Source organism: Panicum virgatum, chromosome 1N (assembly GCF_016808335.1).
Source record: "Panicum virgatum strain AP13 chromosome 1N, P.virgatum_v5, whole genome shotgun sequence".
Classification (NCBI taxonomy): Eukaryota; Viridiplantae; Streptophyta; class Magnoliopsida; order Poales; family Poaceae; genus Panicum; species Panicum virgatum.
In genome coordinates, this window is record NC_053145.1 from 31,321,560 (window position 1) to 31,346,605 (window position 25,046).

At 47.8% G+C, this 25,046-nt stretch overlaps 1 protein-coding gene across 1 annotated transcript; it reads left to right on the forward strand.

Annotated features, from left to right (window-relative positions):
- The first annotated feature begins 17,810 nt into the window (after positions 1-17,810).
- LOC120655631 lies at positions 17,811-24,604 on the forward strand. Its single transcript, XM_039933549.1, has 5 exons — positions 17,811-18,088; positions 19,491-19,808; positions 21,133-21,334; positions 23,375-23,603; positions 24,133-24,604. The coding sequence occupies exons 1-5, from the start codon at positions 17,984-17,986 to the stop codon at positions 24,410-24,412; spliced, it is 1,134 nt and encodes a 377-aa protein (XP_039789483.1). The 5' UTR covers positions 17,811-17,983; the 3' UTR covers positions 24,413-24,604.
- Positions 24,605-25,046: the final 442 nt, after the last annotated feature.

Sequence of the window (25,046 nt, forward strand, 5' to 3'; positions counted from 1 at the left end):
CGAAGCGGAGGTTGAGCAGCGCGTACTGGAGGTAGTCCTCAAGACCCTCCATGAAGTGCTCCTGCTTCTTGCGGTCATCCGCAACCTCGGCAGGGGCGTAGCGTGCCAGCTGAAGAAAGCGATCACGATACTCCGTGACCGACATAGTCCCCTGAATTCACAAAGACAGATAGATATCGGAAGATTAACTCAAGATTCATAAGGATAGAACAAGGGGCATAAGCTCAAAAGAAAACGCTGAATGATTATACTTAAGATTACCTGCTTCAGTGCAAGGAACTCCTTCTGCTTCATCTTCATAACGCCCGCGGGGACGTTGTGGCTGCGGAAGCGCTCCCTGAACTGGAGCCAAGTGAGAGACTCGCGGTCATGGACCGGGTGGGACTCCCACCAGTCCAGAGCTGCCCCTCGCAGCTGTCCTGCTGCGTACAAGACTGCTCACGATCATCGCACTGGGCGATGTCCAGCTGACGCTCCACTGCACGGAGCCAGTCGTCAGCCTGGAGAGGGTCGGACGTGTGAGAGAACGTCGGCGGGTGACCCCTCAGGAACTCAGCACGCCTGTCGCGAGGCTGCGGCGGTGGAGGAGGCGGAGGCTGAGTGTGAGCGTGCTGGAGAGCCTGAACAGTGTTGTTCAGGGTAGCCATCATCTGCATCTGGAGCTGGAAGTACTGCTCCGGAGTCAAAGGCGGAGGCATCGGGATCCCGGTACCCTGGTTGTTCTAACCCTGCTGCTGGCCAGAACCTGAACCGGTGCTCCTGGTGTTCACCATCTGATTTGAACAAAAGATTTCACGAGTAAGGATATTGCAGGAATAAACTCAGATGGATATGATAACTCTTTGCGGAAAAAGACTCAGCCATGATAAAGTAGACAGGATAGAGTGGACTGTTTTACCCCCAACGATCTAACTCATTTTATTAATTAGTTAACTTTAACATCTGAGTGATTTTCTTTAAACAAATTTAAGCTACTAAGCTATGCAATCATTCAAAAATCCAAATCAAACATGAAGCATAATAACAAGCAGACAATTTCACGACTTAGCCGAGTTTAACATACGACTCGACTAACACAACGCGTCGCAGAACGTGCTATCGTTTTATTATAAAAGGGTCACCTAGCTAACTCATGGTGGTCAGATGACTGATTCAGGCCAAAATCTACGAAAACTATTCTTCAGAGAGAGAAATCAAGGCAAGAAGGGTAAAAGTCATAGAAGTCAAGGGGTATAATAGTAAAATAGTTTCAGCAGTCAAGGATTGGTGAGAAGAAGTCCTAAAACTCGACTAGTTCTATCTAGGCTTCGTCCTACAGTCGATACGGCTCTGATACCACTCTGTAACACCCGGTTTATAAAAGAACATAAACCGAGCAATCATATACGTGCCAGGATCAAGTCACACGTATATACAACAGAATGAACAGTATATCATAGCACATATCACGTAAAAAGATATAATAAAGCGAATACGAATGTTATATATTACAATAATGACAAAATGTCTGATACAGCGGAAGCGAAGTACAAAATACGGTAAAAGCTCTCCAAAGCTGAAGCAGGGCGCCACAGGGACGTCGACTGGGAGACGAACACCTAGAAGTCCTCGTAGTCCTGGTAGCGCTGGACGAACTCCCCCGTGTCGGCAGGAACTGAGCAGCAGTAGCGTAGCCAAGAGGAAAAAGTAGAGAAGAGGCAAGAGTGAGTACACAACCGTACTCAACAAGTATAACACAAACTATGAGGCTCTAGGCTGGCTGACTCAACTGCATTAGCTTTTAAGTGTTGGCAAGATTTTATTTAAGCTATTTACTACGAGTTGATGAATTACCATTAACCCAGTTACATAGTAATTAATCAAATTTAATCATGCTACTACTGAAAACCAAACCACGACCAAGCCACCAAGGTAACCCCGAGAAGCACCTCCCTCGTCGGAAGGAGATAACTTCACTAATCAAAAGGAGGATCTGGGCCGCTCATAACCGTGAGCACGGCTAGTATACCAGTTTTACACTCTGCAGAGGTTGCACATCTTTACCCACAAGTCGTGAGCTACGCCAGTTGTTCATCACACTTCCTTAGGTGAGATGGCCAGCGACTCACTACGAGGCCTTTAGAAAGAATCTCGTTGGTAAGGCGTAACCGCGAGAGTTAGGTCGGCGACGATGGGGCCCACCTCCGGGGGTACAAGCACAGGAGCGCAATCCAAGCACAGACCAAGCCGGAGGAGCAGGGACCATTGAAGCTTACTACTCTTGCCCCGCAGGTAAGTTACTCCAAACCAAAAAGATCTAGTTATTACGCCAAGTCTATCCCATTCTAGCCTTGTGGTAGCGCTGTTGTCCCAGGTTGTCGCTCTATGAACCGGTCCTTATGGAGAGTGGCCAACCAGGCAGTAAGCACCGTGCTGGCCCCCTAAACCATGTTTCTAAAAAAACATCTTTTAACGAGAAGTGAGCCACTCAAGCCACACAGAGTGCCACTCTCAGGATTAAATTCAAGTAAACCATTAATCAAATTAATTAAAAAGGACCAGAGTGTGTTATAGCGCAGCAACCTAGCACAACTAACCAAAATGCAACCCAAAGGTATATATAAAGGATATAAAGTGGCTAGGAAATCCTTATAGGCATACAGTATTAAAATGCAGTATGAAATTGTAATTAAAGTGATAGGTTGTTCATGTTATACTTGCCTTCCTCGTACTACTCCTGCTGCTGCTCAAACTGATCCGAAGACGGCTGCTCCGGGTACTGGTACTGAGGCTCCTCAGATGGATCAACGTCTACTCACGAACACATGGCCAAAACAATGCACAAAATAAGCATACAGGCAAACATTAACAAAAACTAAGAAACAGTACAACAATACATGAAAACAGCGCACAAAACTATTCTAGAACTATTCTACACGTTACAACGATCGCGTGGATATAAAGAACGCTAAAAACGGAGCTAAAACGCGTTTTCTAGGCTAAAAACAAGTTCTAGGGGCTTATTTGTAAGAAAACTGAAGTTCCAGGGGCTTTTCTGCTAAAACCGAGGACTAAAACGCAATAAAACACTAATTCCAGGGTCTAACTCGCAAAAACTACCAGGCTGGACGGCGGGTTCAAAATTAAAGAAGCTCAGGGGCTAAGACGTAAAAGAAAGGGCGGATCTGGAATTACTTTTCACCAGCGATGGACTGCGGGTTGATTCCTAATAAACCAAGGGGCTCTTTAACAAAAGAACCAGGGTGAACTGGTACGCGCGTATTAGGACCGTCGGATCGAGATCAAAGGGCTCCGGATGAAGGGGTATGGCGATCTATTCTTACGCGTTGATTTTGGATCGGATGGACCAGATCCGATTTGGCGCGCGGGGCGGCGGCGGTGCTCGCCGGAGTCGAGCTCCGTGGCGGCGCTGCGCCGGGGATGGCCAATCTCGGCCTTCCCGGGGTCAAAAAGGGTGACATCTGGGTTGGGAGGGGACTACGCGACACGCGTAGTCCTCCTGGGGCTTTTGCGGGCCTCGGGGAGGCTGGTTGTGGGGCGCGCTGCGTCGGCGGCGGCCCTGCGCGGCGGTGCTTCGCCGGCGCGCTCGCGTTGGGCGACTCTAGGACTGGGATCCGGGTCTGTGGGTTCTGCGTGTGTGCGCAAAGCCAAAGCAGGCCAGGGCAAGGCACGGTGAGGGCTAGGCGGCGCTGCAGGGCACCCGCCACGGCGGAGCTACGGCGGCGAGGCATCGGCGTGCGGTGCTGGGCACTGGTGTGGGTCAAGGGCTACGACAACTCATGCAATAGGAAGAGGGGGCTGGGGTGTAGCTCACCGAGCTCAGGATTGGACGAAGGCGTGACGCAGTCGAGCCGGCGGCGAGCTCGGGCGGAGGCGCACGGACGGAGTTCGCGGTCCGGTCGCTGCAGTGGTCTTCCGAGCCTCGGATCCTCTCCAATCGACGCACCAGGGTGCTGCGGCGGCGGAACAGGGTCAGGAAGGCTAGAGCATCACCGGAGGCAAGCTATTGCTCGGAGGCGGGCTTACCTGCGGCGGCGGATCTTGGCGAGGCGAGGCAGAGCGTGGTGTGGCTCTGGCTGCGCAGGTAGGGTAAGGGTGAGGCGCCGGGAAGGCTCACAGGGCAAAATAAAAGGGGGAGGCCGTGATCCTCGGCGTGGGAGCAAGGAAGGGAATCCCAGCGATCTCGGCGAGATTTGGGCGCGGGCGTTGCGCTGGGGGGGAAATAGCGGATCGCTCCAACCGCTGGGCTTGATCCGGTCCTAGGGAGGGACTTCTAGAAGGCGGAGAGGCTCTGGATGGCCGGTCAGTGGGCCTAGGGCGCGCGCGCACGGAGGAGCGGGCCACGGGCAGCGAGAACCAGAGCTCGCGGAGCGGAACAGAGGGGTGGTTCGGCGGGGAAGACGGGCCTGCCAAGCGGGCCCGCACGGTCAGGGAGGGTGACGCGGTGGGTCGCTGGCGGGGTGGGGTCCAGGTGGCAGCGGGGCGACGCGTTCTGTGGGCGCGAGGCGAGCGGGCGATTGGGGGTGACGCGGGCGCAGGCCGGGATGGGCCGGCTCGGGCTGCTGCGCGAGCGGGGGTGCGGGGCTGGGCGCGTGGGCGCTGGGCTGGGCCGAGCGAACTGGGCCGCGGGGAAAGTGGGCCGGGGGAGAGGGTTGGACTGGGCTGAGGTGGGTTTGGGGTTTGCTGGGTTTGGGTTTGGGCTGGGTTAAGGGTTTGGTTTTTCTTTTTCCTACTCTTCTCCTTTCTAAATCTAATTCAAACAAGGTTTGAATTCAAATTTGAATTTGAATTCAACCCACACTCAAATAAAATTATGCACCAGCATGAATGCAACAAAAATTTAAACCTATGGCAAAATTTTAATACTTATGAAACAATAATTAGATTAAATGCCAACTAAACACAATAAACCTTAGAGAATTTAACTAAAGCCAAATTTAATTTATTAATAAATGCTGAAATTTAAATTAGGGTGTTACACGATCACTCCTTCCAGGGCGACCCGTCGCCCTGTCGGATCTGCTGAAGATCTTACCTCCCAGATAGATCGAGTCGGCAGATCCATCGCCGAGTGCATCCAACTCGGCGAGCACGCGCTTCAACACCGCAACGACCCGGATTGGGTCCCCATCGGACTTCGCAACGCTGCCACAATGTACTCGGATCAGATCCGAGTGTAACTCTCAGAGTCGGCCATCCCAGGTCAGATCCGATCTGACTCGGCCATCCCGGGTCAGATCTGACTCAGCTTCGGGAGAGGAGCTCGGCTGCCAAGATGCTTCGTTCACCCTCCCACCCAACTGCTCATCGGCGACGGAGCATCACCGGATCTTCGTCGTCTCCGACGACTCCGACACTCGTGAAAACGAGATCGAAGAAGAGAGGGTGCAACGACTCCACCGCAACGAGGTCCGCGCCGACATGAGGCGCAACGATGCGGCGATCCGCCGATCCGAGCATGAGATGCAGGATGCCGACCGCCGCAACCCCTGGAAAAGGCGCTCACCAATTCGGTCACGCAACCTCGACGCCGACTTCATCCTCGACTACAACGGCCAAGACGTTTTCACCACGCCATCGGCCAACCTCGCCGCGGTGTTCAAGGTGCTTGAGGGCATCAAGGAGACCCCCGAGATTGTCAAGGCTTGCGCTCATCTGCATGTGGCTGCCACGCAAGCCCAGCGGCTGCACAAGGACAATTCGGCCTACTGTGCCCAGTCGAGTCACCACTCGACACGACCCCACGATGATGACGAAGAGGAGGTCAACTAGAACGACCTTCGCCTCCAGCTCAACCAAGAAGATCTGCGCCCACGCATCAACAACTGTCATCGTGAGCGCGACGCTGCTGAGCGCGAGCGACGTTACCGGTATGATGAGGAATACGGCGTCCCCAACGCCGACCACCAAAACCGCGGCCGCCGGGGCAACAACCCTCCGCAACGACCACGTCGCGACTACTAACCCGACAACGACCTTGACAGCTTCTCCGCCTTCTCCAACCGGCTCCGGGCCATCCAATGGCCCGCTACCTTCAAGCCAACCGAGATCGAGAAGTACGACGGTGAGTCGGACCCCAAGACGTGGTTGCGCACCTACTCCATCGCCGTCTGGGCCTCGTGCTACGACAATGACATCATGGCCGCCTACTTCTCGGTCATGATGGGTCATCACGCCCTCAACTGGCTCGAAGCGCTCCCAGTCGGCTCCATCAACAGCTGACAAGATCTCTACAGCACCTTCGTCCAGTACTACCAGGCATCCTGCCTGAGTCCCAAAACCAGATGGGATCTGGCCAGCTTCATCCAACAACCCGACGAGTCCCTCCGCAACTACATCAAGAGGTACTTCGCTAACCGTAATACTATTACGGAGGTTGATGATAGAGATGTTATCCACCACCTCCACCAAGGCCTCAATAGCATTGAACTATGGGGGAAGATGTTCGAGAGCAACCCCAAGACCGTTGGCGACATGATGGCAGTTGTCAATAAACACACCGACATGGAAGACGCCGAGCAAGCTCATCGTCGGCACAAGACTAAGAATGACTCCTCTGAGCACCCCTCCCAGCAGGACAACCTATCGGAACGCCGACGCAACGACCGTCCACCTCGACACGGGAAGAAGCACGACCGTGCCGAGTCGTCCAAGAACCGGGACCGCAAGCAGGCCCCCGAGAACACCATCGCCGTCACCGAGAGGTCCCAGTTCCGCTCCACCCTCAACCAAGCGGACCTGGACCGGCTCATGGATGGCAAGTGTCCTTGGCACAAGGACGCAAACCACAATGCCCCGAGCACTCTCCAACAGCGGCATCAAGGACGATGACTCCAAGCAACCCCGCCGCGACGACCGCGACAGGCCGAGTGGTTCCAGAACCACCCGGGCGCGCCCATGGAGGCGCAACTCGCCCAGGCGAGACGACAATGAGCAGAGGGAAGATTCCCCAGAGAACTTCCAAGAAAAAGACAGGGCCATCAACTTCATATTCGGCGGCCCCAGCAAGCCATCATGCTGGCGCAAGCTCAAGCTGGATGATCGCAAAGTCAACTTGGTGTTCAAACACCCGGTTGAACCACTACGGTGGTCAGAGACACCGATCATCTTCGACCGCCGCGACCACTTGGTTCACCTACCCAGGCTGGGTGCTTACCCCCTCGTGGTCAGCCCAGTTGTCAGCCAGGTCTGCCTGGCCAAAGTACTCGTCGACGGTGGCATCGCCCTCGACATCATCTTCGCCAGCATATTGTAGAGCATGGGCTACGACATGACTACCCTGGTGCCATTCGACCAGGTCTTCTATGGCATCATCCCCGGAGCCGGGTCGACTCCGGTCGGCCGGGTTTCCCTGCCGGTCACCTTCGGCACCCATGACAACTACCGCACCGAGTACATCAACTTCGAGGTCGCCGAGTTTGAGACCTCCAACCACGCCATCCTGGGAAGACCCTCCCTCGCCAAGTTCATGGTGATCCCCAACCACACGTATCATCTACTGAAGATGCTAGCTCCAAAGGGGGTCCTCTCGGTATACAGAGACCTGCAGACCTCCTACGCGTGCGAGGCCGAGAACATCAAGCTCTCCGACACCCTGGAAAGATCCAAGAACTCGGTTCTTGTTGCCCAGGCAGCAAAGAACCTCCCGGCGGACCAGCAGCAGATCCCCGCCAAGGAATCGACTTTCGAGCCGCAGCTTGCGCCAGCCGTGGCAACCAAGACCATTGTCCTCCGGGATGATGAGCCGCACAAGACCGTCATGATCGGGGCTAGCCTCGACCCGGCATGAGAAAGTGCGCTCACCTCCTTCCTCCGGGACAACTAGGACATCTTTGCATGGAAGCCATCTGACATGACGGGAGTCCCAAGGGAGGAGGCTGAGCACTCCTTAGACCTTGACCTGAAAGCAAGACCCGTCAAGCAACGGCTCCGCCGCTTCGCACAGGATCGAAAGGAGGCTATTAGGGTAGAAGCAACCCAACTCCTTGCCGCTGGTTTTATCAGAGAAGTCGCACACCCAGATTGGCTGGCAAACCCAGTCCTTGTAAAAAAGGAAAATGGTGAATGGAGAATGTGTGTTGACTATACCGACCTCAACAAACACTGCCCTAAAGACCCCTTTCCTCTACCACGCATCGACCAGGTCGTTGACTCGACGGCCGGGTGCGTTCTCCTCTCTATTCTTGACTGTTACTCAGGGTATCACCAGATAGCCCTCAAGGAGTCAGATCAGGAGAAGACGTCCTTCATCACCCCTTTCGGGGCGTACTACTACAACACCATGACGTTCGACCTCAAGAATGCCAGCGCCACATACCAGAAGGTCATTCAGAGATGCCTCCAGGGGCAGATCGGGCGCAACACCGAGGCCTATGTCGATGATGTCGTCGTCAAGAAAAAACATAATGATCAGTTCATTACGGATCTCTAAGAGACATAAGAAAATCTCAGGAAATTCAAATGGAAACTCAACCCGACCAAGTGTGTGTTCGGTGTCTCGTTCGGAAAACTACTCTGCTTCATAGTCAGTAGCCGGGGCATCGAAGCTAACCCCACCAAGGTCAACACCATCAGGTTCATGAAGCCTCCCAGGAGCAAAAAGGACCTAATGAAGCTCACAGGGTGTATGGCCGCCTTGAGCAGGTTCATAAGCCGACTCGGCGATAGAGGCCTACCCTTCTTCAAGCTTCTCTGGAAGTCCGACAAGTTCGATTGGAACGACAATGCTTCCAAAGCATTCCAGGAGCTCAAGGATTTTCTCACCTCGCCACCCGTCCTAACAGCACCATAAGACGGGGAAGTCCTCCCCCTGTACATCGCCACCACCACCAATGTGGTGAGTACCATCCTGGTCGTCGAACAAGACGAGCCGGGTCACGTCTACATGGTGCAGCGACCAGTTTACTTCATCAGCAAAGTACTCAGCGAGTCCAAGGCATGCTACCCCCAAGTGCAGAAGCTGTTGTACGCCATCCTCATCACGTCATGAAAGCTTCGGCACTACTTCTAGGCCCACAAGATCAAGGTTGCCTCCTCCTACCCACTCAGTGACATCCTGCACAACAAGGACGCCAACGACCGAGTCATCAAATGGTCAGTAGAACTCGGCGCCTTTACATTCGAGTTTACGCCACGCTCCACGATCAAATCTCAGGCCTTGGCTGACTTCATCGCTGAATGGACTGAGATCCAAGATCTTCCACCTGACACCAGATCCGAGCACTGGATCATGTACTACGACGGCTGTCGGATTGCTATTCCAGCCAGTCCACCAAGGGTGTACCCGGCGGTAGAGTTTTAGGATTGGGATCTCAAGACCAAGAGCTCAATGGTAACACGAAGGCACAGGGACTTAGACAGGTTCGGGACGCGATGTGCGTAATACCCTACGTCCTGTGTTCGGGGTTGTATTAGGGTTTGAGGAATGCTGTGAAAAGGAAGTGTCTCTATGAGTCTTCCCACACATCCTTTATATAGACTAGGAGCCGTAGGGGTACAAGGAATGATATGCTCGGGTTGTTTTATAAGTAAGGAGGTCGGTTAAGATCCCTAGATATCCAGGCTTCTAACTGGAGCCTCTCATCCTGATCCACTGGAGATCCTTTCCACGCGCAGCCGAGTCCTATACGCCGAGTAGTCGTAGCCGAGTCACCGAGCAGGGTAGTCTCCCGGATTCAGGGACTCCACTCGGCAGGGAGGTACATAGATCTACCTCCGTCAAGCCCCCGAGCGCCGGAGGGCCGAGTCGAATTGGTCATACCGAACGAAGTCCTTTGGTGCTCATGAAAAGTGTTCGTCGTTGTTGCAGATCCAGAACGGAATGCACCCCTAGGCGCACCCGTTGGGTGTAGCCCCCGAGCCTCGGAAGGTTTCGGAGAAGCATTTCAAGGGTCAAAGAACTGATCTTTAACTTCTGTCTGTCCGAATGCCTGAGCATCCAGCCAACGTTCCTATTACACCGATCCCTTGAGGGTATTAGCCCTTAGCCACCTCAAGATAGCCATAGTGATCGAACCCGACTCGGTTACCATGACCCTGAAGCCATGGGTTAAGTCGCTGAGACTTTCTGACTAGTTCCAACGTCTGGGCCCTGAGGCCCTGGCTGAGTCATGGAGACTCGCCGGGTCATACATAGCGCCCAGCCCCCGAACAGTATCGCTGGCGGAGTCATGGAGACGCGCCGAGTCACCACGGCGTCCGGGCCCTGAGCCCTGGTTGGGTCACAGAGACACACCGGGTTTTAGGTGGCGCCCAGCCCCCGAGCAGGGTCGCTGGCAGAGTCACGGAGACACGCCGAGTAGTCACGGCGTCCGGGCCCTGAGGCCCAGGATGGGTCACGGAGACACGCCGGGTCATAGGTGGCGCCCAGCCCCCGAGTAGGGTTGCTGGCAGAGTCACAGAGACGCGCCGAGTCATCACGGCGTCCGAGCCCTGAACCCCTGGCTGGGTCATAGAGACACGCCGCGTCGTTTCAAGGAATATTCGGAGCATATTCGCATTATGGTAAAAATCCAACCGTTGTATCTCTGCATGGATCTGGCACACCTGACAGAGGAGTGGGGTTGTCAGAGGCAACGGTAAAAAGAAAGTTACCATTTATCCCGCTTCATCCGCCGTAAGATTGTCGGCCCGATCTGATCCGGCCATTGATTTCGGATCTGCCCGTTGTGCGGCCTCCGATATTTAAATAGGGGAGGCGGCGCGGAGCGGCCACCCTGTTCCAGAGCACTCCAGAGCTTTCCGCCGCTTTGCTGACTCGGCGAGTTTCTAGAGCTCTCGGCTTTCTTCCTTCTTGTGATTTCCTCTCCTCACCTGAGCCTCGCCGCCATCGCCATGGCCGCCACACCTGCCGCATCGGCGTCTTTGACCTCGGGGATCTCTGGAGAGGCTCCGCCAGCGTCGTCATCCTGGCAGAAGTGTTCGCTCTAGGACAGCAATATCCAAGACATTGTGGAGCACGGCATCCTCCCGGAGAAGCAGATCTCCGGGTGGCGATACTGCTACGGGGAGGAATTCCCATCGGGGGATATGAACCAGACGGTCATGTTCAAGTCCTTCTACGAGAAGGGCTTCGCGCTGCCCATGGGGGCCTTCTTCCGCGGGCTTCTTCACCTCTACGGGCTCTAGGTAACTCATCTCAAGCCCAACTCAATTGCCTAGATCGCCATCTTCATCCACCTCTGCGAGGGGTACTTGGGGATCGCCCCCCCATTTCAACCTGTGGCGGGCTATGTACTACCTTAAGGGGCACCCGCCCTGTTGGAAATATGGCCTAGAGGCAATCATATTTCCTTGTATTCATGATTAATAAAGTATTCCTTGAATATCCATGGATGATAACTTGTATTGATTAATGCTTATGTGAAGTGTTTGTGAAACTCTTTACTTGTATGGATATTCTAAAATGTTCCTAGTCGGAGTTCATGTGAGGACACACATGAATATTAGACTAGCACATGTATTAGTTGATTGACTACGTTTCAAAAGTCATAGACATGGGGATGTCAAACTAATAATGTGGGTTCATGTGAGACATGAGACTGAACTGACCCACCACGAGGTGATGACTTCTCATTACACAATATGTACGCTGTGTCCTAAGACCTGAGATCGTCGTATGTACACAAGATGTGAACCAACTTACTTATGAGCCATCAAACGCTACACCATAACAGGGTAGTTATAAAGGTGGCTTTCAGGTCTGTCAAGAAGCATGCTGTGAGACATAGTCGGTCAAGATGGGATTTGCCCCTCTCTACAAGAGAGAGATATCTCTGGGCCCCTCGAGTGATTCGGATCAGGAAATGCATGGCCATGCTGGGGTTAAGAGTTAACCAATAATTCCGAATCACAGGATCGAGAAAGAGTGGTCGGCTTCAAGCTAGACCAAATATCGTGAGGCAAAGGGAACATCATGTATAAGATTGTGACGGCTCGACAGATATGATTCGCACGTGCTTCGAAGTTGGCACGTCTTGCTAGAGACCGCTATCAACTATTGGCCAGTAGGAGTACTGGGCCATGTCTATTCATGCATGAGCCCATAGGATCACACACTTAAGGGCCAGAAGCTTAATGAGGATGAGATCCAAATTAGACTGGGCTTTGATGCACTGATGGGCCTCGAGAGGCCCATAGATTTGGACCCTTGGTGGGGCCTAAGGCATCCCACCTAGGGGGCGCCCAAGGTGGGAGCCAGGGCAGCCCACCTAGGCGCCCAAGGTGGGGCCCATTAAGGGCCACCTAGGGGGGGCGCCCCTAGGCCTATATAAGCAAGGGGAATGGGAGGGGCGCCCCCAACCCTAGCCCCCTTAGCTGGCCGCCGCCATCTCTCCCATGCATCAAGACCTAGTTGCTCTCGCGGATCTAGCAATCCAGAGTGCGACGCTTCTTCCCGTACGTGTGGACTTCGTGGAGGTGTTGCGCTTGCTGCACAAGGACGAGCCGTTCATGAGAAGGTTCACGCAACTGCACTGCCGGCTTCCATCTGCACTACACCGACGCGCTACAGAAGTTCCGCAACCGCGCGTCTAGTGGTAATCCCGTGATCTATAACTGCAGTAATCCTGGTTTATGCGGTAGAAAAATTTTGTTTTTGCTACCCCATATTCCTATAGCGGTATCAAGAGCCAGTGCTGTCTCATTATAGATTCGGGTATGTGCATATGGAGATATGCGTAGTTTCAGATCGATCTATGACCTAGTTTCGTAAACATGCTGCAAAGGTTGTGCAATGACATACTCCTACCGGTCGGTTTTCCGCCATCGGAGTTAAGTGATGCACATAAACCCGGTCGCTGCGGTTGGAGATTAATGTGATTGGTTGAATCGAAACTTAGGGCATAAGCCAGATGCATGAGATGCATAGGGCAGTAGATTGGATCTACTGCGAATTCCGATTTATTGCAAAAGTGTGTTTTACAGTAAAACAGTCATAACTTTTGCATACGAACTCGGATTGAGGCGAATTTTGTATCGATTTGTATGTACAGAAAAAGATAGAATTGGTTCAGAACAGCAATGCTGTTTTCGTGAAATTTAGATTTGCGAACTTCGGCCCGCAAGATAGAGCTTTCGGCGATTTAAGTTCGGACGTCGAAATCGCATAACTCTGTTTTGAAGGTTTTGTGATCGGTATGGCCCCTATGTGTATGTGATGCATGTGTGTAATTGTTTCATGACCTACGTGTCGTGATTATGACAATTCGGCCAGAGCCATATGAATTGTTGCATTTGATGTAATGGCCTGCGTGCCAACCTGTGATGATCCAATTTCTGAATGTAATTTTATTTACTAGCTATTAGGTGTAATAGCATGTTCTAGTTCTTGGAGTTTTCATCACATGAAGGATGGTGCACATGTACATGGAGATGGAGATCAATATGGTGAACAAGTTCCATGGAGATGGAGATCTACATGGCGAACAAGTTCTATGGAGATAGAGATCACCATAAGAACAAGGGCCATACTGATTCATAATTATGTGCTTGCCGTTCTTAACGTTTTACAACTACGAGAGTCATAGTAGAAGTAGAATGATCCCTCACAAATTTCGAGCTATCATGCCCTACCAACTAAACCTTGCACTGTCCCATGTCTTGTACGATTGGTGGTGGGTCTATGAAATTAGGGCGCCACTGGTTTTCCTTGACTAGACAGGCTGTATCGGATACATGCACGCATAAAGGGTTGGTTAGCTTGACAAGGTCATCTTAACGGTTAAGGACCTTGGGACATAAAGGTTGGGAGCAAGACATAGAGATGTCACCCAACAATAAGAGTCATATGAGATATGATTAGCAAGAGTTGCTTACCGATCTACCTCGTCTTCTAGCGGTGATGCAAAAGCTCACTAGTGGACGTGTTAGTTGTGGGTCATGAATCACTAAGAATCAACAGAGAGATATTGATTTTAGTGGGAGTAAATTCTATTAAATTGTTTAATGTCGTTTACTCCATCATGAATACTTTTGTCTTAGTATTTTGCATTTACTTTGTTGTAGATCAATGGCTCAAAACCAACCATTTGCTTTACGTTCCGTACTTGAGAGCAACAAATTGAATGAGACAAACTACGCGGATTGGATCCGCAACCTGAGAATTGTTCTCAGGGTAGCTAACAAGGAAGATGTTCTAGATAACCCACTGCCAGATGAGCCCGCTGCAGATGCCCCTACTGCTGAGAGGAATGCTTACAGGAGAGCGGTTGATAAAGACCGTGAAGTGAGCTGTCTCATGCTAGCTTGCATGGAACCCGAGCTGCAAATGCAGTTTGAGAATAACCATGTGGCGTACGATATGATTGTGGCGCTACGGGACATGTTCCAGACTCAGGCCAGGACTGAAAGGTTCAATGTGTCCAAGGCCTTTGCTGAAACTAAGCTAGCAGCAGGAGCACCAGTAGGGCCACATGTAATCAAAATGGTTGGTTACACATAGAGGTTGGAGAAGCTGGGCTTCCCACTTTGCCAAGAGTTGGCCACTGACTTCAATCTTGCCTCTTTGCCTCCGAGCTATGGAAACTTCGTCTCAAACTACCACATGTACGGGGCTGAGAAAGGCTTGAATGAGCTGTGTGGCATGCTCAATACGGCAGAGAGTGACATTAAGAAAAGCACAAGTGGTGGCCATGTGATGGCTTTCCAGAATAAGCCTACTTTCGAGAAGAAAGGTTCTTCATGGAAGAAGAAGAAGGGCAAGGCTAAGGTTGCGAACCCCAAGCCAAACCCTACACCCAAGGCCAAACCTGGGCCAGCTGCAGACAAGGAGTGCTTTCATTGTCACCAGCCAGGACACTAGAAGAGGAACTGCAAGCTGTACCTAGCCTCATTGAAGAATCGTTCTTCCACTTCAGATACGCTTGTTGTTCATATTACAAAAATATTTCTCGCTGACTCTTATGTTAATTCGTGGGTATTTGATACCGGATCGGTTGCTCATATATGCAAATTCGATGCAAGGAATGACAAAGAGTAGAAGCGTTGAAAGGGGAGAAGTTGACTTCCGCGTCGGCAATAATGCAAGAGTTGCTGCTTTGGCCGTCAGGATGATGCAACTACACCTACCATCAGGATTTGTCTTGGAGCTTAATAATTATTATTATGTTCCTAGTTTGAGTCGAAACATTGTGTCTCCTTCATGTTTGATGAAGGATGGTTATTCTTTTTCGAGTGAAAATAATGGTTGTGTGATCTCTAAGAATAATATTTTGTGGCTTTGGCGACCATTAAAAATGGGCTATTCATTTTAAATCTTGATGATTCTCCTGTCTGTAATATAAGTGCTAAAAGGCCTCGGCTAAATAATTTGAATCCTAGCGAGAAACGCATGAAGAAGCTCCATGAGGATGGACTTCTAAGTTCGTTTGATTTTGAGTCATACGAGACATGCGAAGCTTGTTTGCTAAGCAAGATGACCAAGACGCCGTTCACAAGTTTTCCAGAGAGAGCATCGGATTTGCTGGAACTCATACATACTGATGTGTGTGGACTAATGAGCTCGACTGCTAGAGGAGGATATCAATACTTTATTACTATTATTGATGACTTAAGTAGATATGGCTATGTCTGCTTGATGAGGCATAAGTCTGAAACCTTCGAAAAGTTCAAGGAATTTCAGAATGAAGTTGAAAATTAGCGTCGCAAGACACCCAGTTTGTCTTTTCAAAAAAGCAACGTAATCGAACTCTGTTGGACATGGTTCGATCAATGATGAGCCAATCAGACTTACCATTGTCATTTTGGGGTTAGGCTCTAGAAACAACAACTTTCACACTGAACAGGGTGCCATCAAAATCCGTAGACAATACACCATATGAGATATGGACTGGCAAGACACCCAGTTTGTCTTTTCAAAAAATTTAGGGTTGTGAAGCATTTGTCAAACGACTCCAGTCTGACCAGCTTGCACCCAAATCGGATAAGTGCATATTCGTGGGATACCCAAAGGAGACCTTAGGGTATTACTTCTACAATCGATCTGAGGGCAAAGTGTTTGTCGCTCGAAACGGAGTTTTCCTAGAGAAAGAGTTTCTCAAAGGAGAGAAAAGTGGAAGAGCGATGCAACTCGAAGAAGTTCAAGATGAGCCAATAGGACAAGACTCTACAAGTGATGCTATTGTAGCTGAACAAGTTGAGATGCCTATGGCAACAGAAGCACCTCCGCAACCACGAAGGTCAGCAAGGCTCCGCGCAGCGCGGGAATTATTATTGTTGGACAATGATGAGCCTGCGACATATGCAGAGGCGATGGCAGACCCTGACTCTGAGAGATGACAAGATGCCATAAAATCCGAAGTAGAATCCATGAAGAAAAATCAAGTTTGGAACTTGTTAGACCCGCCTGATGGTGTGAGAACCATAGAGAGCAAATGACTCTATAAGAAGAAGAAAGATATGGATGGAAATGTTCACATCTATAAAGCTCGACTTCTCGCAAAAGGTTTTCGACAAGTTCAAGGAGTTGACTATGACGAGACTTTCTCACCTGTAGCGATGCTTAAATCTGTTCGGATTATTCTAGCTATTGCTGCATATTTCGAATATGAAATATGGCAGATGGATGTCAAAACAGCTTTCCTTAATGGAAACCTGACCGATGACATGTATATGATGCAGCCCGAGGGTTTTGTCGATCCGACCAATGCTGGAAAGATATGCAAGCTTCAAAAATCTATTTTTGGATTAAAGCAAGCATCTCGGAGTTGGAATATTCGTTTTGATGAAGTAGTCAAAGGTTTTGGCTTCATTAAAAACAAAGAAGAAGCTTGTGTTTACAAGAAGGAAAGTGGGAGTTCTGTTGCATTTCTAATCATGTATATAGATGACATACTGCTTATTGGAAATAATATTCCTATGTTTGAGTCCGTAAAGACTTCACTGAAAAATAGTTTTTCGATGAAAAAAAGTGGAGCGACCATGGAACTATCCAACGATCCATTCAGTGAGGCAAGGAGCACCATGTGATCTGTGGTTGCACCAATGGTTCTGGTGGGTCGAACCTTTCAGTGATGGAAGAAGCTGCTGCACCTCTGGACAACCTCTTGAGAAGCAGGACGGCATCGCCGCCGCAGGTCTTGTTGCTGCAGTTCTCGACGAGGACAGCAACAACAAGCTGTGGAAGGCGGACGGCTGACGGCTCGTGCGCCGCGCCACCTCCTTCGCCTTCTCTGCCGCGAACTGCCGCCCATCCTGCTCCTACTGCCACGCCGACTCGTTCATCTCGCCCTTCCTTGCCACGGCGTCAAAGGCCAGCGCCCACACACGCTTGTCGAACGGGCTGCATACGGGGAGCAGGAGCTCGCGGTTGCAGATGTGGCCGAGCTCCTGCAACAGGGTAGCAGGAGGCAATGGCCGCGGGAGTCAGCGAGGACCACGCCGAAGTGGCGCGGCGGCGTGTGGAGGCACGCCGCCTCCGCGCCGGCGAGCGAGGCGCCGCCAGCGGCGGCACACGGTGGCACAGCAGATTAGGAACCTGGAGCTCAAGTTCTTGCGGCAGCGGCGGCGTCGTCCGAGCTAGAGGCTGCGGCGGCATCGGGACTACGTCGAAGGGGTGGGTCGACCCGCTGACCCTTTGGTTCGATAGTTTTTGGGGCTATGATATTAGAGGGGCCCATTAGGATTATTTTGATTGGCTGTATCGGCGATCCATTGGTTTGATCTGCTCCAATGCCCATCTTTAGTTATTTAACTTTAGATGCTAATAATAAAATAAAAATGGGATCAATAGAATTTTAGAATCTCGTAAATGAGAGTAGGTCTGAGTAGGTAGTCAGCAAATCCTTCTTTTTTTTTTGCCCTTTCTCCGCAAAACCCTCGTAATTCGGAAAAGACTTTCTAGCTTCTATTCATTTCACGTCAAAAGGGTTGCGAGCCGAAGCCTCAACCCCCAATTTTTTCGTCGAAATTGGCCGTGAGATCCGCCCGGTTCGCGCTCGGATCCGGCGCCCTCCGTCGGGGTAAGGTTCCGCCTCCCTCCGACGAGATGGCGGGGAAGGGAGCCAAGGCCACGGCGGCCAAGTCGGCGGACAAGGACAAGGGGAAGAAGGCCGGCGGTTCCGTCTCGCGCTCCTCCCGTGCCGCACCTCAGGTCAGCTAGTTCCCTCCGCTCTGGTTAGCTCGTCGCTTTGCCATCCATGTGGCTTTTAGATGCAGTCGTGCCGCGCAACTTGGTGTGTGTGTGTTGTTGGGGTTGGGGGGGGGGGGGGGTCTTAGATTCATCTCTTGTTTACTCCCAATGACTCGAATATGCGATGCGGTTCTGCGGAATTTCGTGAATGTTTTCTTGTAGTTGTTGGACGCTGATCAAATGTCTTTTCCTTCTACAAGGGTTTGGTGGATCTGGAGAAGCTCGTAGTAGAAAATTTTCTATTTTTACCACTATAAATATTGAGCTTTGTGTGCCTGCCGAAACGCCACCGCGGATTGCCTGACCTCCTGCTTGCCGCAACTGCTGTGGGCCGCGATCACCAAAAGACCGCTGTGTGCCCGCAATTGCCAATAGGCTGCCAGAGCCAGAGTCGCTAGGGGCTCCAATGCCTTTTTTGTCAATCTGATACACAACCACCCGCAAGAAGTAGCTATACATTCTCTTGGCTTGAAGCACCGGACAATTTCTCCCTGGAAAAGCAGAATCACTGAGTATTTCAGCAACAATCACAATAAAACTCTGCACAAGCATTAGTTGTCGCATCCTCTTCACCAGCAAGCGCAGCTCAAGGTCCATCCAATACAGATTCAATGCAGCACGAGCGCCCCATCTGTCTCCTTCGCGCTTGACGAAGCCAACTGCAGGACTTGTTGGTGGCAGTAGCTGTGGTGGTGATGTTGCACGAGATGCTCGAGCAGGCAGCAAGGCCCTTGCCACCAGGTGGTGGTATCCATCGGAAAGGTGGGGGAAGCTGTGGCCAATAGGCTGGGGTGGCGGCGTCAGCAGGCTGGCAACAGCGGCGACGGTAGCGAACCATGTAAATAAACTGAATAGGGAAAGGTATTTGATTCAATCGAACCAGGCAGATAACAGGAGACTCTTAAGGGGCAGATTTATCATTTCCTGTGCTAGTAAATGAAAAAAGGAATTACAAAGCAATCAAAGAGAGAAAATGATAATAAATTAATGTGTCAATGTTATAAGTGGTGATTTTGTGAAGCCCAATATTTGTGATGGCAAAAGTTCAAATTTCTCGTAGTATGCGTAGTAGGGTGCTGTGGATGAAATAGTTGTTAGAAGATTTCGTTTCCGCAGGCCTGGTCATGAACGCTCACAGTTCTCGTTGGTTAGAAGTGTTTTTTCCTGTTTGATTTAGATTAGGAATTAGTTTAGTATTTTGCTTGCCCTAGCCTTGAAATTAATTTTCTCTTCTTCAACGTCAGGACAAATGAAACTTCTTGAGATTAGGTCCCTTTGCTTCACATTGTATGCAATGCTGAAATTTTTTGAAATATACTCTAAAGCTGGTGCACTGATGCAATAATGCTGTTGTATCATGTAGGAGAAATCTGCTCCGAAGAAAGATGTTTATCAATTGTTTGCTGAGAAGGTTAGGGATAACAAACAACTGGAATCAAGATGGGCAATCATGCAAGAAACTCGAGTGGAGTATTTTCGTGGAAAATATTTCACTACCTTCATAAAAAATAATCCAGAAGTCAGAGAAATTTTAGGGCCGGATAAAGATTTAGAAGTGGAGGACATTGTTAACACTTTGCTGACCAAGAACCTTGTTATAAGATGTGACCGAGTTATGAAAACTGTCAGGCCTGGCAAGAAAAAACTATCATCCTGGCCTGCTCATTTGGAGATACATAATGTAAGTGTTGTATGCTATTTACATAAAACGTACCAGAATATATTTTCTGATTCTGTTGGTTAAGATAACTTGTTAATACTGTAGCTGTGCCCATTTTTTATTCTTGGACTCTCTTACTGCACCATTTACATTACACTGCATTATCTCTAAGCTAATTGTCGTAATCAAACTCCATTTGTAATACTAAAACCAGATTTTAGATACTTCTAATATGCTACAATTAGAAGTGTTTTATCTGAAGTGACAGATGTTTTTGCAAGGAAAGTCACCTGATTATGCTATTGCAAGGAAAACCACCCAATTATGCAAAGGCAGATTTTCAAGCCACTATAGCAGTTATAAATAGTTTAAAGTTATTAATAGGTGATTAGACATTGCATGAGCAATCCACAGCAAAGCCAGAGTGATATACCATTGACATACTGCCCTGGAAGTTTACTTAACCGTTATCCACACTTTCAGTATTTCTACTTGAAAATTGCACCTTTTGCATTGTTCTCTTGATGTGACATTATGTTGAAGTTTACCTAATCATTGTCCACAGTTTCAGTAATTCTACTTGAAAATTGCACCTTTTGTATCAATGATGTCAAGTAAAAGTTTCTTATGATCAAGTAATGGTTATGTTCTTTAATAGTCCTGAATCGTGATATATCTGCTTGCTACAATTACTTTGAAATGCGGTAATATGAGTCTAAAGGAAGGTGCAGGAAGCAAACTTTTATCATCTGTTTTCTTCATAATTCATTCATGTAGTTTCCTATAGCTGCAGCTACTAAAAATTGGCAGTAAGAAGTACCTAGAATGAGTCAAAATTGTTGGGTTTTCAATATAAGATGACTAATTGAAAAATATTTGTTCGATATAGTAAGACCCTTTAATGCTGATAATTATATTATCTACTTTCTCTTGTATGATTTTTCAATTCTAACTAATTCAGTCTATTCCATTATTCTCTTCATATTGAATTGAGTTGAGATGGGTTTGGAGTTAGTTAATTAGGGTTGATCTTGTATCATTCTTCATTTTATTTATCTTTTGTGTTATTGGATTGATGTCAAACTAAAACATTGTTATAGCTCCAATATGTACTCAAAGTTTTTACTGGGTTCATATGTTCTAAGTGTTGCAATTTTTCTGATCTTTTTGTTAGCTGTACAATTAAACGAGGTATTTGCTTTACAAAATGTCTTTGTATGTCATATTCTGTATCTTATGTTTGATAAAATTAGATTAGGCATAACAGTTCACTACAGAATATGTTATGATGTTATTTTCTTCTTGTGGTTGTTCTTATGTAAGTGGGTTTGATTTGTACTTACAGGAACAAGTGTTTACTGAAAATGATGGTTTCTTTGCTTGGATGTTTCTAAAAAGGCGGACCTTGTGGCAGACAATTCTTTCATTTGTTTGGCCTCTTTTTGCACTGGCAGTCTGCTTATTTCCAGTTTACCCATATCAATGCAAGATTGTTGTACTGTACTCATGTGCTGGAGCTCTACTTTTCATCGTCTCCATTCTTTTGCGTAAGATCTCTCTCCCTCGTCTGAGTGCGCTTTCATTCAAAACTGTTGTTTAATCATTGAAAGTTGTCTACCACACATATGATGAACGACAGTTGTTTGCCTGTGTTATGCACTGACACCTACCAACACCACATAAACACTTTGGTCATTACACTTCTTTGAGTAATTCATGACAATTGTTTTCCCGTGTTATGCATGCTCACTTCGAATTATGTTATTTGCATGTTCTTTATAAGAAGTTGGTCTTGACTCCGCCAGTAGAAGTTTATAATATATATTGATGCTTTTGCAGTTGGAAATGGCACTATAGAAATATAAAGTGGACCTGCCTATGTACTGTGAGCAAATGCTGCTGCATTTATATACTCCCTGAGATCTAAAACATAAGTCACTTAGGACATTGATGCAGTCTATAAGGTGATACTTTGTCATTGCTAGTAATTTCTATGAAAATGAGCTATCTCACTAAAAAAGGATTACACATTATGAAAGTTTTTCATGGTGGGTCTAATTTCAAACTTACCTTATTCTATTAGATATGACTCATGTCGTGATGGTTAAGGCTGTAGAAGTTTGACCAACATGAATCCGAAAGCACCTTATATTTTGTATGGAGTATTTTAGAACCATAGATAGCTACACTAAGTCACTACTAGTAGTAGTAGGAATGCCTTGCTGTTGTATCGTTAAAACGAATGCTACATTAACTTCCATTTCCTTGTAGCGACACAGTTGTGGTTGGAGTACTTGTGGTTGTAGGCAGGTTCACTCTCAGTACATTAAGAAATTTACCAGATGTCACTGGAAAAGTTTGGAATGTTTCTCAGATTTTTCAAACAAACTTTGAAACAAGATTTTAGATTCAAATTCATGGGCACAATACAATAAAGTTACAAAGATTCACACTTTAACTAAAAGCGACACAGCTAGCTCAGCTGATAGGAACTACCATGTGCCAGATGTTGTGATTTTGGTTATCGTTATGCTATTTGCACCACACTTTAGGGTTGGACCCAAACTTCAGTGCATCAGTTGTTAAAAGTAAATAAAAACGGGGGTAGTTTTCAAACTCAAGAATTTATACGTGGGAGCCATGAGCTCAACAACTTAACTAGCTATTCACTTGTTCTGTCACAACAGAATTTCAGCTGTTTTAACCCTTCCAACTCAAATACATCCAAACTTTTTTTACTTTGACCGGGTGGATTTTTTTACTGAATCTACGTGATAAACTAGGTTTTTCAGTGGTATCTGTCTGGTGGTCTATTCTATTCTTGTGGTTGAGAGTCTGTATTTGATACTATAATTGGTAGATGTGGAGTATTGCGCATGAATTTGCTTGGAACTCAAGACAATTTATGTTTGGTTTGGATGACTGTTCTGGAGTCGGGTAGAAATCATTAGTTTGTTACTTTCATATAATATGCCATTGTTTTAGGAAGCCTATGATAAAAGTATATTTTTCCTGCAAGAAACTATTTGCCAAGAGAATGTGATAATAAAATATTTTGTTAATATTTGAAATCGGTTTATGCCTCTGGTTTGGTTTCATTTCCCACTGAATATTGGTTGATGAGGATTGACCACTGCTTAAATTTTAGGTGACCTATAAACAGGTATCCCTATTTTTTGGTGAACTCGTGTCAATTGTTCTATATTTAAAGAAATTATGAATTTATGTAAATCAATAAACAACCTTCAAATTCTTCATATTTGCTGTCTTGGGCTATATGTTGATTTTATTTTTTGTCCTAGTAGAGGGCAATGAGCGATTGATTGCCAGTAATATTCTGTTCCACGCATAATAAGTCTAAAATTTTACTAGTTGCTTTTCTGTTATTCTTGCTCCTTGTGCTTGTTTTTGCTGAATTGCTGATAGTATGGTACTGGAGTTGCATGCGCATGCTAAAGTTCCTTATATTTTGTTAAATATCTATCTTTTATTGTTTTATGCATCCAGATAGCTTTTTCCCTTCTTATTACTTAGCATTTTGTTTTGTCCCTAATAACCCATTGTCTTCTGTTTCCATGGAATTGCAGTAAGAGCTGCTATCTTCGGCATCTTATGGGTCATTTTTGGGAAACGTGTATGGTTTTTCCCCAATATAAATGCAGAGGAGACAACATTTAGAGAACTCGTTCGTTTTTGGCCTGAAAAGGATGAAGGAGAGCGGCCAAAGTGGACATCAAGACTTTTCTATGCTCTTGTCGCTGTATTGGTGATATTGCTCCTTAGGCACCATGCTCCAGATGAGGCAGCTAGAGCCAGGTAATATGTTATCTGCAAAGATTTTCTTATTTCATGTTTTGACCTAAGATAACATCTGCCATATTAGAAATCTTAGTTCATTGTCTTCTACTCGTTAGGAGGTCTAGTCTTTTTTATGAGTAACCATCTATGCTCACACAATGTCCACCCTAATTAATAATCTGATAGGAAGCACAATTTTTGTTGGCTGATTGCTCTATCCCCATGGGAATTTCAGTCGGTTAAGTTGAGTAACCCAAAAACTAGAACTGCACTTCCAATTTTTCTGGCCAATTGGAAAGCAGTCTGTCCAATTCAAAATGTTGCTTTTCAAGTAAGGATTTCAGCCTACAGTAATTCATGGATCTGTCATTTAATTTTAGATGGTAGCACCTCTTGCATGAGCTCATCAATGATTCCTTTAGTGTATGTGTCAGGGAATTTATACTGCTGTGTCAAGGCAAAGTTCGATTGCATGTTCTGAATCACTTTACTAATCTTTTCATCATTGACACCCCCCCCCAACCCCCCCCCCCCCCCCCTCTTCCAGGTACCAAAAGAAGGTTTCTAACATAATCGATGATGTTCTTGAGTGGTCTCCAAAGTTGGCGATTTCTGGAATGATTGAAAAGCATACTGGGGCTAATATGACGGAAGCTAGCAACTACACCAGCAGTGCTGGGAGCAGTCATACCGCTCCCTCTGCCGAAGGCAAGGCTACACAACCAAACCCAGATACGGATGCAGATGGGGATACCCAGGCTGACTCAGATGAAATCCGAGATAGCGGATATGCTGACGATACAAGAACAAGATCAAATGAAGCTTAAAACGACATCAAGTTTATCATGTAGTTCTTTTTTAGTACTCTTCATTGCTGTTCATCTTCCGAATTAATAGATAGATTACTGACAACAAAAGATCCAAGCGCTCATGTTTTGACCATGTTCCATTCATATATTGCCAACAATGGCTGTATTCCAAGGTTCTCAAAGAATGTGTTCTCGTAGAGCGTGACAAAATTTTCAAATGGCTGCACCTGCGTTCATGCTTTGAGCTTAATGACTCTTGGTAAACTGTGTTGCATTTACGCTGAAAAAACAAAAGTCGGCTGCAAAAGCTACATGACAAGTCCTAGTCGGTCCTCATCCAACCATGAAATCAGGAGTTAGCAGCAAGCAAGTAGTCTGGCCGCCGGAACTGGGAGCCATTCCCTGGACGACTGCTTGCAAAATGCCCAAATGGCGCTAGCCTGCATGCCAAATGCCCAAAACACAAATAAAGGTCCTGCGGCTAGCAATCCCCTTGTTGGAAAAATAGACAATTGTAAGTTTAAATTCCAAACTAGATTTAACATGACGAGAATTAAACCTAGCATGCAAGAATCTAATATACTAGACAATACGAACATCATAAACATGATTTCAGAAAACATGATTATGAACTAGATCTGATCACGAAATA